At 38.2% G+C, this 14,629-nt stretch overlaps 1 protein-coding gene across 1 annotated transcript in view; it reads left to right on the top strand.

Annotated features, from left to right (window-relative positions):
• The first annotated feature begins 14,615 nt into the window (after positions 1-14,615).
• The window catches only part of CATSPERB (cation channel sperm associated auxiliary subunit beta), a 110,831-nt gene continuing 110,817 nt past the window's right edge, over positions 14,616-14,629 (top strand). The window contains exon 1 of the mRNA XM_064291860.1: positions 14,616-14,625. Coding sequence (XP_064147930.1) covers positions 14,616-14,625 — 10 coding nt within the window. The remainder of the gene's footprint in view (positions 14,626-14,629) is intronic.

Below are 14,629 nucleotides of genomic sequence, written 5' to 3'. Positions count from 1 at the left end.
GAATAGATTTGACTCATTGAACACTAATGACCAAAGACCAGGTGAATTGTGGGATGACATCAAGGACATCATACAAAAAGAAAGCAAAAGATCATTAAAAAGACAAAAAAAGAAAGAAAAAAACCAAACCAGATGTCAGAAGAAACTCTCAAACTTGCTCTTGAACATAGAGAAGCTAAAGCAAAAAAAAAAAAAAAAGGAAGAAATGATGAAGTAAAAGAGCTGAACAGAAGATTTCAAAGGGCAGATTGAGAAACAAAGTAAAGTATTATAATGAAATGTTCAAACACCTGGAGTTAGAAAACCAAAAGGGAAGAACACGCTTGGCATTTCTCAAACTGAAAGAACTGAAGAAAAAATTCAATCTTTGTTTTGCAATTTTGGAGGATTCTATGGGCAAAATATTAAACAACACAGGAAGCATCAAAAGCCAAAGCAAAGTCACCCTCTTTCCACTCAGCACCTTCCCTTGTCCCCTAATATCTCCTAACTACATGCCCAATACCCCACTTGTTTTTCAGGGAAGAACATCTTTCATTCCACTGTTACAGATACGTGGCTGCTAACCAAAAGGTTGGCAGTTCAAATCTATCAGCCACTCCTTGGAAACCCTATGGAGCAGTTTTACTCTGTCCTATAAGGCCGCTATGAGTCGGAATCAACTCTATGGCAATGGGTTTGAGCTTTTTTTTTTTTTTAATGGGAGTACTAAGTAGCCCTGGTGGCACAATGGTTAAGCGCTTGGCTGCTAACCACAGGGCCAGCATTTAGAACCCACCAGCGGCTCCATAGGAGAAAAGACCTGGTGATCTGCTCCCGTAAAGATTATAGCTTAGGAAGCCCTATGGAGCAGTTCTACCCTGTCAAATGGGGTCACTGTGAGTTGGAATTGACTCAACAGCACACAACAACAAAATGGGAGTATACTTGGTTCTCATTCATATCAAGCAATACTTCATAAATAGTTGTGACTGAAAGCAGATCCTCTACTCTTATGTGGGAGGAAGCAATCCTTAAATTGAGGAGGAGCCATCAGGTGGGGGCAAATGAGGAAGGACAAATAAAACAAATGTCACCTGGTCCATAATTTTCTTCAGGGCTATCATGTGTACCTTCAACATTGCATAGGCATTTGTATTTTGATGCAGTGTGGGAAACAGCTTATCACAGAGTGTCTATAGAGACTGAAAACTACACCTTGCTTTCAGACAAAAGCTTTATCATCTTCTATTTTTTTTTATCATGAGTAGCAAGTAACAAAAAAAGAGAGCCTCAGGTTTCTGGGAACTGAGTCTTTACTAGAAGATACATGTATTTTTTTAGTTTTGCAGATTATTTCAGGTTGAGGAGTAACTTTCTTCTTTAGGACAAGGTCACCAAGGTGAGAGAAAAATAATTTTTACACAGGCTTTTCAATGAAAAGATTAACTCAGATACAGGGTATTTTTCATGACATGAGTGTAAAGGAGGTTTACATGCCCATGTGAAGTAAAGGGATTTCTGAAGTAGAACATGACTGTAAAACAGATTTAATCATCATTATTAAAAATTATTTTTTAGCCTTTGTGACCGTCCACGACTAGTCAGTGCACTGAGTAAATCAGAAAGGTTCATTTTCTGCTCACTAGGTACTGAGTGGGGCCCTGGTGGCCCAGTGGTTAAGAGCACAGCTGCTAACCAAAAGGCTGGCAGTTCAAATCCACCAGCCACTCCTTGGAAACCCTGTGGGGCAGTTCTACTCTGACCTATAGGATTGCTATGAGTCAGAATCCACTCAATGACAATGGGGTTTTCAGATACTAAGTGGACATATAAGAACATTCACACAGCGATGAATATGGAGAACCAAGAAAACCCCAAACCTATTGCCATTGAGTAGATTCTGACTCATAGAGACCCTATAGGACAGAGTAGAACCACCCCATAGAGTTTCCAAGGGGGCACCTGGTGGATTCGAACTGCTGACGTTTTGGTTAGCAGCTGTAGCTCTTAACCACTATGCCACCAGGGTTTCCATATGGAGAACAGTTGGTATTTTATTCAGTTTTCCTCATGTACACAGTGCATTCCTACCTTTGTGTATTTACTCATCGTGTTTCCCCTGGCAATAAGGCCCTCTCTGTTTTTTTTTTAAATACCACCCCTTCTTCAAGACACAATTATGAAGCTCCCTTTAACGAACTGCTGTCCCTTAACCTTCCTTGCACATGGTTGGCATTACCTTTTAGCAGATATATTTTTCCTTGTGCACTCAATAATCACATGATGATAGCAGCATTTTATAGTCACATGTAGGTTTCTGAAACTTTCTAGATGGATGTTATATTAAAAAAGGTAGGCTTGGAGACACTTCACCTCTCAATGATTTTTAAAGAAAATGACCTTTGGTGCTCTGAAGGAGGCAGTTAATTGGAAATTCCAACTGCCTGTCCTTTAGATTTTCTAAGCATGCCTCTGTTCTTGGTAGCAGCTGATTGGCTGTTACCAAAGGTAAGTGGCCTGTTAAACTGTGAAAACTCTGGCTCCTCATTTTGGGTCTTCTTTCACAGCCTATATGGAAGAAAGCTTGGAAAGTATAAAAAAGAAAGGCACAACTAGTCAGGTATCCCATTAAGAGGGAATTAAAGTAAGAAATTTTAAAATAAGGACCGTAATATGGTGTAAGGAACCCTGATGGTGCAGTAGTTAAAGCATTTGGCTGCTAACCGAAAGGTCAGTGGTTCGAACCCACCTAGTAGCTCCATGGGAGAAAGCTGTAGCAGTCTGTTTTGGTAAAGATTACAGCCTAGGAAACCCTGTGGGGCAGTTCCACTCTGTCCAGCCGGGTCGCTATGAGTTGGAATCAATTCAACACTAATGGGTTTTGTTGGTTGTCTTTTTTTTTTCCCCTAGTGGTATGAATTTACAATGTAGCTACTATTCTATAATGGAGTAACTACAAATTAACCAGGTAGAGAAGGGGATAGCTTCCTTCTCTGGGCAATTCTCAAAGTTTATTTGGTACCAGAGAAGAGAAAATGCCCAAATATGTGACTTGTACCTGACAATTGTATAAAACTCATAATAATTAAATGAGAATAATAACTGGGGGAAATTTAACGGCTTTAGTGAGTAGGTGGGAGAGTGTGATAAGGACAAGGATAAAAGGTGTTGCAGTGTATAAAGAAATGGATTCAGGGCTAATATTTATCAAGTGTTTATTCTGTATAAAGTAACTTTTAGGTGTTTTAAGTATATTACTCATTTCTCACAACAACCCTGTGAAGTTGCTGTTATCCTATTTTACTGAATAGAAAATGAACTCAAAGAAGTTAAAATAACTTGCCAAAGATCAAACGTCTGAATGGCAGAGCTTGGATTGGTACTCAGGCCTTTTCTCTAGTTATGGGATGAATACTGAAAGAAGGTAGCACCAAATTGGAAAAGTTGTGATATTGAAGGAAAAATCAGAATAATGTATATATGGGGTAGAATAATGGTGGACAAATTTAGCAGTTTTGGGATGACCAGTCAAATATAACTAGGTACTTAATATCTTTGAATTTTTGAAGTTTTACTTTGTGACATCTTTGGAGAGTATCTTGACTAGATCCATTGTATCAGGAGACCTGGTCCTAAGCCCAGCTCTGCCTGGATTTTGAATATGTTACTTAAATGTATCATATATCAACTCTAAAGTACATTCTATCTCTAAATTAATATATATATATATACACATAGGCTAAATTAAAATTTTTATATATATATAGGCTAAATTATAAGAATAAGGGGGCATGTAGTTAGTAACAAAACCATAGATCACTCCCTGACTCTCTTTTCCTTGAATTTTGCTCTCTCGTGTTCCTTTTCCTTGTTGAAAGCATTTTAAAGCCTTTCAAAGTAAGTTTTTAGTTTCTCGGTCAAAGATAGATACAACCAAATCTACTCAAATGAAATTAGAGATCCTCTTATATTTATCTGAAAGAATTCAACTGGAGCATAATACATTTAAGTCATGAATGAGAAAAACTCTGATAGGTTCTAATAATGGTGTTATGTCATTTAAATTTAATGTTAGGAAAATATAAGATTTTCTTGGTAAAGGCACTATTTCCAAAGCTTGACTACTAAAATGAAAGACAAACAGTAACATGTTGAAATGCTTATTTATTTTGTACTTTATACTTTAAAGCCAAAGATTTAACAGTCAGAAATACTTGCTGACTGACAAGGATGGTAAATAGATTAAGAAACAGAAGTCAATCATCTTCAGAAAAAAAAAAAAATGCATATAATGGCTTTGATATGTGCCTTATCTCTTTACTTTTCTTATAAATGATTTGAGAAAAAAAGGAAAGCTCTTCTTATTTCTGATTACTTCTCTGTTTAATGTTAAATTCATTCTTACGTAAAAAATATAATTGAACATAGCAGCATCATGCCGGTAAATCTCTGATATATTATTTGTTTCCTCTTCCCTTGTGAAAACAAGTTGTTTTCTCAGATGACTAAAAATGCATTACAAAAAAAAAAAAAAGCCCTCCCCTGACAATGTGATGAGGATGATGAATTCAAAAATTCAACAAATGTTTGAGCTTTCTATTGTCATTTAATGTATTTAACCAAGCAAGCCAAATTTGAGGGAGGCAAAACATCAGTTTAATTTACTAGTTAAATGTCAAGAATTACACAGGATTTGAGGTTTTATTTTTTCTTGTAAGCTGGCAAGTTAGTCTGTTACTGTTTTTTGGATGCTGGCAAAAGACACAAAACTCCTGGGTCGGAGACACAGGACTTTATTACTCACAGCAAAAGCAGCAACCAGAGTGTCAGCACGATGCTCACTCCAGGACCCCATGCCCCCCATGTCCCATGGAGATGACACCTATCATGGATGTCTGCACATGTAGTAGCCTGCATTACAGAAGAGGGGCACTGAGTTTGGGAGATTCACCATGGAAACTAGACTGCTTTTGTCCAGGGGGAATGTTACCTCGTCCATCAGTGTTGCTTGCTACAAACAGCCTTGAGCAACGGCCTGGCTAAAGAGCGGCCAGGGCCTTGCATTCTTGCAATACCCAGCAGGAATATGCAAGGATGCTAGGACCCATGTGCATTGTCTCTCTCAAAAGCAATGCAGTCAACATATCACTTCTAGTCACAGCTGTTTTGCCCTCAAAGTATTTGTCAAATCACATTCTGTTATATGCAGGTATGTAACTGATCATATCTTTCCAACTGTTACCCACATTGAAGAAAAACCTGAGCCACAGCTCTTTTTCTAGTTTACAGTAATTTAGTTTATAAATATTTGTAATACCAATTAGGGAGTAAATGTAAAGCTTGGTCAACTATTATGTTGCCTACTTTTGTCACATAATGGGAAATATTTTGAACTTAAAGGAAGAGATGATTTCTTTACTACTGGATCCCTGGCAGTGCAGTGATTAGAAGTTCAGAGCTAACCAAAAGGTCGGCAGTTAGAATCCACCAGCTACTCCTTGGAAAACCTTTAGGGTAGTTATACTCTGTCCTATAGGGATGCTTTGAGTCAGAATCGACTCAATGGCAACGGTTTTGGTTTTTTGTTTGTTTGTTTTGGTTTTGTAATTGTTTTTCACAAAAGAAACTAAAAAAATATGTTCAGTGTAATTGAATGGAAATAATAATTATTTCTTCCAACAGATGGAGTTTCCACTTTTATATGTTGTGATTTTACTTGTGAACATGTTTGATTTTTCATCAGGAATACTATATAATAAAGGTAAGTTTCAGACTGTCACCCTTTAACTCTATTTCCTTCTCAGGAGTTCTCATCTATACTTAAAATATTTTTCTTTTAGGACTTCTTTACCTTATCTTCTAATTTTTTCCTAAATGTTACCTATGGTACTCTGGTCCAGAGATTTCTAATAATATAATTGTAAACCTGTTGTTATTCAGTGTGTACATAGAGATTTTCTCGTTGTGGTATTATATCACTTATAAGTCAAAGAATGTTTAAAGAGCATTTTAAACTTTTTGTTTGCTTTTAATTCTTTTCCCATGAATGATTGTATACAATATGGTTTGTACACTGAATTATAAGGCTAGTACCTTGAGATTGAAGAGAATTTTCAGAAAGTAATACAAGGATTAAATTAGTCAATAAGACTTTCATAGTAGAAAGCTTTTTAAAAGGAACTAGACAAATCCATGGATCCCTGGTGGCGTAGTGGTTAAGAGCATGGCTGCTAACCAAAAGGTCAGCAGTTCAAATCCACCAGCTGCTCCTCGGAAACCCTATGGGGCAGTTCTACTCTGTTCTATAGGGTCCCTATGAGTCGGAAACAACTTGACAGCATGTAACAACAACAACAACAGACAAATCCATAGCCAGTTGTGTAGATTGTTTAGACCCTGAAACATCCCAGACTGGATTTTAGAACATATTAGATGCTCAATAAAAAATTTATTGACTGAATGGATGGAAAGATGGATTCAGGGCATGTTTTATTCACAGGCATATTACAGAATTGGATGAGTTCTGGGATGACCTCAATTCCAGTTCCTATATTCTACTAGAGAATACATTACACGTATGTGGATATATAAAAGGGGAGAAGCACAGACAAACTTACGAGAGTTCAGAGAAAGGATAAACTACTTGTGGCTGGGGGATCAGGGAAAACCACACAGAAGACAGCAATCAATGTTGGTCCCCAAAGATGAGTAATATTTGAATATGCAGATATAGGAAAGAGTATTCTATGATGATATAATATCCTAGGCAAGTGAGCAAAGCCATAAAGCAGGAAATCAGAGAGTGTGTAAGGGCAGCAATAAATAGTACAGCTTGATTAGAATGAAGGGATAAAGGGAGTAAAATATTTTGGGAACATAGACTGTGGCACATCATACAGATACTTGAATGTCAAGGTAAGGAATTTGAACTTGAGTCTATATTGTCTGGGAACCCATTGAAGATAGCTGGGTAGAGCAGTGACATATCATACCTATAGTTTAAGAAGATTAACATGGCAGCATTGTGTAAAATAAATTGGAGAGGGGACAAATAAGAGGCAGAGAGAACAGGTAGAAGACCACCACATTAGTTTGTATCACGTCTTTAGTCTTTTTTGGAAATGCACACTGTCTTAGTCATCTAGCGCTGCTATAACAGAAATACTGCAAGCTTTAACAAAGAGAAATTTATACGCTCACAGTCTAGTAGGCTACAAGTCCAAATTCAGGGGGTCAGCTCCAAGCAAAGGGTTTCTCTGTCGGCTCTGGAGGAAGGTCTGTGTCATCAATCTTCCCTTGGCTGAGAAGCTTCTCCACACAGGAACCTCAGGTCCAAAGGACACACTCTGCTCTTAGCACTACTTTCTTAGTGGTATGAGGTCCCTGTGTATCTCTGCTCACTTCTCTCTTTTATATCTCAAAAGAGATTGGCTTAAGACACTATCTAATCTTACAGATCTCATCAATATAACTGCCACTAATCCATCTCATTATATCATAATGAGAATGAATTCTATCTCGTAATGAGATAGAATTTACAACACATAGCGAAATCACATCCGATGACAAAATGGTAGACAATCATACAATTCTGGGAATCATGACCTAGCCAAGCTGACAGATATTTTTGGGGGACACAATTCAATCCATGACACACCCTATCAGTAAAAACACGTAAAACTTGTTTTCCCCATATTTGCATATTTATTTATAAATTATATACATGTACTACCATACTATATATTCTGTTCCTTATAAACCTACAAAAAAATGTTGCTGTTAGGTGCCATCAAGTCATTTCCAACTCATAGTGAACCTACGTATGACAGAAACACTGCCCAGTCTTTCACTATTCTCACAATCTTTACTGTGTTTGAGCCCATTGTTGCAGTCACTGTGTCAATCTGTCTTGTTGAGGGTCTTCCTCTTCTTTAGTAACCCTCTACTTTACTGAACATGATGTCCTTCTCCAGGGACTGGTCCCTCCTGAAAACATGTCCAAAATACAGGAGACAAAGTCTCATCACCATCCTCCCTTCTAAGGAGCATTCTGGCTGTGCTTCTTCCAAGACAGATTTGTTCCTTCCTTCCCGCCCACAACCAAGTCCATGGTGTATTCAATATTCTTTGCCAACACCATAATTCAAAGGCATCAATTCTTCTGTCTTTCTTATTCATTGTTCAGCTTTGGCATGTATATGAGGAAATTGGAAATTCCATGGCTTAAACTGGGCACACCTTAGTCTTTGGTGACTTCTTTGCTTTTTAACACTTTAAAGAGCCCTTTTGCAGCAGATTTTCCCAATGCAATGCGTTGTTTGACTTCTTGATTGCTGCTTCCTTGGGCATTGATGGTGGGTCCAAGTAAAGTGGAATCCTTCACAACTTCAGTATTTTCTCTGTTTATCATGATGCTGCTTATTGGTTCAGTTGTGAGGATTTTTGTTTTATTTATGTTGAGGTGTAATCCGTACTGAAGGCTGTAGTTTTTGATCTTCATCAGTATGTGCTTCAAATCCTCTTTGCTTTCAGCAAGTAAGGTTGTATCATCTGCATAATGTGGGTTGATAATGAGTCTTCCTCCAGTCCTGTTGCCACTTTCTTCTTCATATAGTCCAGCTTCTCGGATTATTTGCTCAGCATACAAAATGAATAAGTATGGTGAAAGGATACAACCCTGATGCACACCTTTCCTGATTATAAACCATGCAGTATCTCCACTTCTGTTTGGTCTATGTACAGTTCCACATGAGCATAATTGTTCTGGAATTCCCATTCTTTGCAATGTTATCCATAATATATTACAACCCACACAGTCCAATGTCTTTGCATAGTCAATAAAACACAGGTAAACATCTTTCTGGTATTCTCTGCTTTCAGCCAAGATCCATCTGACATCAACAATGATATCCCTCACTCCACATCCTCTTCTGAATTTGGCTTGAATTTCTGGCAGCTTCCTGTTGATGTACTGCTCCAATCATTTTTGAATTATCTTCAACCAAATTTTACTTATGTGTAATATTAATGATATTATTAGATAATTTCCACGTGCTGTTGAATCACCTTCCTTTGGAATTGGCACAAATATGCATCTCTTCCAGTTGGTTGGCCAGGTAGCTGTCTTCCAAATTTGTTGGCAAACATGAATGAGCGCTTCCAGTGTTGCATCCATTTGTTGAAACATCTCAGTTGGTATTCTGTCAATTCCTGGAGACTTGTTTTCTGTCAATGCTTTCAGTGCAGCTTGGACTTCTTCCTTAAATATGGTTTTTTATCATATGATACCTCCTGAAATGGTGGGATGTCTACCAATTCTTTTTGGTATGGTTACTCTGTGTAATCCTTTCATCTTCTTTTGATGCTTCCTACATTGTCCAATATTTCGCTTATACCAAAAAAAAACCATACCCGTTGCCATCGAGTTGATTCCAATTCATAGCGACCCTATAGGACAAAGTAGAACTGTGTCATAGGATTTCCACAGAGTGGCTGGTGGATTCCTTTAATATTGTAACTTGAGACTTGAATTTTTTCTTCAGTTCTTTCAGCTTGAGAAATGCCGAGTGTGTTCTTCTCTTTTGATTTCCTAACTCCAGGTCTTTGAACACTTCAGTATAATATTTTACTTTGTGTTCTTCAGCTGCCCTTTGAAATCTTCTGTTCAGCTCTTTTACTTTATCATTTCTTCCCTTTAGCCACTCTACATTCAAGAGCAAGTTTCAGAGTCTCTTCTGACTTCTGTTTTGGTCTTTTCTTCTTTCCTGTTTTTTTTTTTTTTTTTTTAAATGACCTTCGATTTCTTTGTGTATGATGTCCTTCATCATCCCACAACTCATCTGATCTTCGGTCATTGGTATTCAATGCATCAAATCTGTTCTTGAGATGGTATCTAAATTCAAGTGGGATATACTCAAGGTCATACTTTGGATCTTGTGGACTTGTTTTAATTTTCTTCAGCTTCAGCTTGAACTTGCTTGTGAGCAATTGATGGTAAAAATCTTTAATTTCTTCATCTTTGGCATTAGTGGTTGGTACATAAGTTTGAATAATAGTCATATTAACTGGTCTTCCTTGTAGGCATATGGATATTGTCCTATCACTGACAGCTTTGTTCTTCAGGATAGATCTTGAATTGTTCTTTTTGACAACAAATGCAATGCCATTCCTCTTCAAATTGTCATTCCTGGCATAGTAGACCATATGATTATCTGATTCAAAATGGCCAATAGCAGGCCATTTCAGCTCTTTAATGCCTAGGTTATCAATCTTCAAGCATTCCATATCATTTTTGACAACTTCCAATTTTCCTAGATCCATACTTCCTACATTCCATATTCCAATTATTAATTGATGTTTGCAGCTGTTTCTTCTCATTTTGAGTCATGCCACACAGGCAATGAGGATTCCGAAAGCTTTACTCTATTTCGTTAAGATGGACTCTGCTTTGAGGAAGCAGCTCTTCCCTAGTTGTCTTTTAGTGCCTTCCAACCTGAGGAGCTCATCTAGCACTATACCAGACAATGTTCTGCTGCTATTCATAAGGTTTTCATTTGTCAATTTTTTTAGAAGTAGATTGCTAGGTCCTTCTTCCTAGTCTGTTTTAGTCCAGAAGCTCTGCTGAAACTTGTCCTTCGTTGGTGACCTTGCTGGTATTTGAATACCGGTGGCATAGCTTCCAGCATCACCGCAACATGCAAGCCACTACAGTACGACAAACTGACAGACAAGTGGTGGCCACAAAAAATAGGATATAAAAAGGGATTAAAAATGATGAAATAATATTTGAAAATTATTATAAAGTGTTCTGTTAACATTATAAAACTCTTTGCTGAGATTCTTGAGATTGTTACAATTATAAGATTTTTGGTGAGAACAATGTGATTGAATACATTGAAGTACATGCTGGCTTAACTAAATAAATCATGATATTCATTTTCAATTCCATCTACCAAATTTTGCAAAGGTTTTTATTGAAAAATTTTTAGTAAGTTTCCATCCTTCTGCATGTCAATGAGCTGTATTTTTTTCCATTTTAAACAAATGGTTCTGAACTCCATTGAAACTTTTCTTCTGGAAGATTCCAATCACGTAAGAAAATTCTGTGTCCAAGTTTTTAAAGTGTTCAGATCTGAGAGTTTTTATAGATGACATATTTATGAGATTTTTGGCAAAAAAAAAAAAAATCATATATTGCAAGTATTTCCAAATGCCTATATTCAAAATGCTCTCTCCATAGCATACATTTTTTAAAGCATTTAATTTTATATTAAATATCACCTTTAATTGGAAAGGACAGATTAAGTCCTGATTTTTTCTTTTTTTATGATATCTGCCAGGAAGCACAGTCTTGACAGCCCTTTGTCATCTCAGGAAAGGTCAGGAAATTGGAACTCTTTCCCCTCCACCCCCCAACACTTGGTAATGGAAAAAATCCACAATTCATCCTTAAATTCAAAAAAATTTTAAGTACTTTGCCACGGTATATGAGCACTGGTGGTGCAGTGATTAAAGTACTACACTGCTAACCAAAAGGTCAGCAGTTCAAACCTACCAGTGCTCCACAGGAGAAAGATGTGGCATTTGGCTTTCATAAAGATTACAGTGTCGTATGGGGCAGTTCTACTCTGTCCTATAGGATTGCTATGAGTCAGAACTGACTCAACAGCAATGAGTTTGGTTTTGGTTTGGTGCCATTGTATACCAGCAAAACCATGCAAAGCCCTAGTGTATCAGCTACAAAAGACGTTCATGGTCACTCCCATCCAGCTTCACCTATGACGTCGCTTAGCACTTTTGGTGATTCTGGCTTCAACTTCATTGCTACAATTGTGTGACTTTGAATAGTGCAATGAATGAATTTTATAAATATTACTGTTTCTGTAAACTTGTCCCAGAATGATTTTCTTATTCTAGTTAGAGCAGACATTCTATCATTGATTACACTTGTACCATTTCCCTACATATCATGATTTTTGTTTTAAAAAAGTCACATACTATTGAAAATGTAACTTCTCTGGTGCTTCCTTCCTTGTTGTTATTGTTGTTAGGTGCCATCGAGTCAGTTCCCACTCATAGTGACCCCATGTGCAACAAAATGAAATACCACCTGGTCCTGCGCCATCCTGACAATCATTGCTATGCTTGAGCCCATTGTTGCAGCCACTGCGTCAGTCCATCTCATTGAGGGTCTTCCTCTTTTTTGCTGACCCTCTACTTTACCAAGCATGATGTCCTTCTCCAGGGACTGGTCCCTCCTGAGAACATGTCCAAAGTATATGAGACGTGGTCTCACCATCCTTGCTTCTAAGGAGAATTCTGGTTATACATCTTTCAAGACAGATTTGTTCATTCTTCTGGCAGTCCGTGGTATAGTCAATATTCTTTGCCAACATCATAGTTCAAAGGCATCAATTCTTCTTCTTCCTTATTCATTGTCCAGCTTTCACATACATATGAGGTGATTGAAAACATCATTGCTTAGGTCAGCGGACCTTAGCCCTTAAAGTGACGCCTTTGCTTTGTAACACTTTTAAAGAGGTCTTCAGAGACTTATAAAATGTAGATCTTTTTGTATTTTATTATAAAACATACACGAGAAACTGTAATCTGAGAACTTTTGTGAAAGGGGCCTATGTAGGCAAAGGTACAGAGATTGGGAATTGCTTCTCCTTCTCTCTCTGTGCAATATTTCTTGTGTGTTTTCCTGCCTCCTCTTTCATGGCCCAAGCTCAAAGGGGCCTGTTGGTCAAGTACATAATTTATAAAATTATGTCAAAGTGCAGAGGACAAATTGGCTGGTTTCCCTCTGAGGTAAGAATTAGAAAAAGCTTCACATGAAAGCAATATTTGAACCAGACCTTAAAAGGTGTTAAAATTTGAGATGGAAAATGGGATTAGAGGGAATCTCATTGAGCACTGCAGAGGTGCTGGAGTGTAAGGTTGTGTGCAGAGAGTCTGAAAGAGGGACGTGGCCTTTTAGAGATTGTCTGGCCGTTCGAGACAGAAACACCTTGGTTCCAGTCTGACTTTACCAGGTGTTAGTTGGGTGACCTTTGAGTGATAACTTAATCTTCGTAAGTCTTGGTTCTCCCTTCTTTAAAGAGGGGACAGTAATACATATGGCACAAGGTACTGCAGGGATTTAGTAAGATGAAATGTAAGCCCAGCATCTGGCCCAAAGTATGTTCCCCAAAAGACATTTCCCTCTTCTAAGCTTCTCTCCCATTTAAGGAGTTTATTCATTAGGCAATGGGGTGTCAGTGAAGATTTTTAAGCAGAGGAGTCGTTTTAGAATCAAATCATAACTTTAAAAAGTAGATCTGGTAGCACTGGCAGGTATGGGCAAAGTGAATGTATGGGTTGGAAGTACTTTGAAAACTAACTTTATAACCTCTTGAGAGAGATTTTAAAGCAGTTTGTGATAGTTACACAGATACGATTTTAAGAATAACGTTGAAACTGTTACATTGTTCATAAAAAAAAAAATACAGGATGCCTAATATGTAATTGTAAAGTAAATTTATTTTGTTTCCCATTTAAATCCACTCCGTGGTACTAGTTCTTCTTCTATACCAGAATGAATATTCTGGCAGGCCCCATAGCTTCTTGGGTTGTAATTAGGTAATTCAAACGGTTCTCCAGTCATTTCAAAGTACAAAATCATCACATTGTAATTGTAATTAAAATGTCCAAACACACATAACAGTCAAGACTTAACTCTTGTTTTATAATCCAATCTTCTTCCTTTCTTCCTGTTTGGGCCTGTGCAGATGGGAAACCTGCAGTTAGGGAAGGATCTAGATCGGCTTTCCCTTTTCCCCATGGAGCGCTTAGGTTCCTTCTCACCATCTTGCTAACTTTGGGGCTTGACTCTTCTGCTCTGGGGTTTTGGGAGGGGAAGGAGAAGTCCAGGTGAGTGGCATAGTTCTCACCTAACTGCTTGTGAGGGGAGCGTCTGACACCAGCACTTTTGGGTTCAGCAGATGTCTAAAGATGACTCTCAGACTCCTGGCCTCTTGCCCCAGTCCTTCAGAGCACCCCTCTTCCCCCCCACATTACATTATTGGGGATCTCTCAACTGCAGTCCTAAAAAGGGCAGAAACTTCTCCATTCCCATTGGTCATTTATTCCTTCCTCAGTTCCTAAAAATCCAGCTATGCCTTCTAATCCTTTCTGCTGAGAGCCAGTTGCCACTCAAGAGACCTTTGAGGACAAAACCTTAGATGACCCTAGGCTAGTTCTTTCTCACAAGTGGTCCACATTTGGACCACCAGCAAACTGCGGTCGTGTAGAACCCCCAACACAGCCCCCTCCTTCCTATCAACACGTCCCAAATCATCTCTCACTGTTTAGATTTTTAGTCAGAGTTTGTGCCCCAAACTGCCACGGATACATGTTACATTTCTGAGTGGTCCCGTCAAAAACCTCTTTCCTCCGACTCAAGTAAAGAGATGAGGTCCTCCCCCAGCCCTGCCCTTTTGGAGGAGGGGTCACTGTCATGTCAACAGCTCTGTATCAAAACATTAATTCTCTCTCCAGTCTCCAATGCCTCACTCTGTCATGCCTTCACTGAGATTGAGAAGTTTAAGAGTGGAGAACTGGTTTTTAGCCACCCCTGACGTTGTCGCATCATGTGGCCTAGTAT

This window comes from Loxodonta africana, chromosome 10 (assembly GCF_030014295.1).
Source record: "Loxodonta africana isolate mLoxAfr1 chromosome 10, mLoxAfr1.hap2, whole genome shotgun sequence".
In the NCBI taxonomy this organism is placed as follows: Eukaryota; Metazoa; Chordata; class Mammalia; order Proboscidea; family Elephantidae; genus Loxodonta; species Loxodonta africana.
Note: the sequence above shows the minus strand (reverse complement) of the source record. Positions and strands in the feature narration are given on the sequence as shown.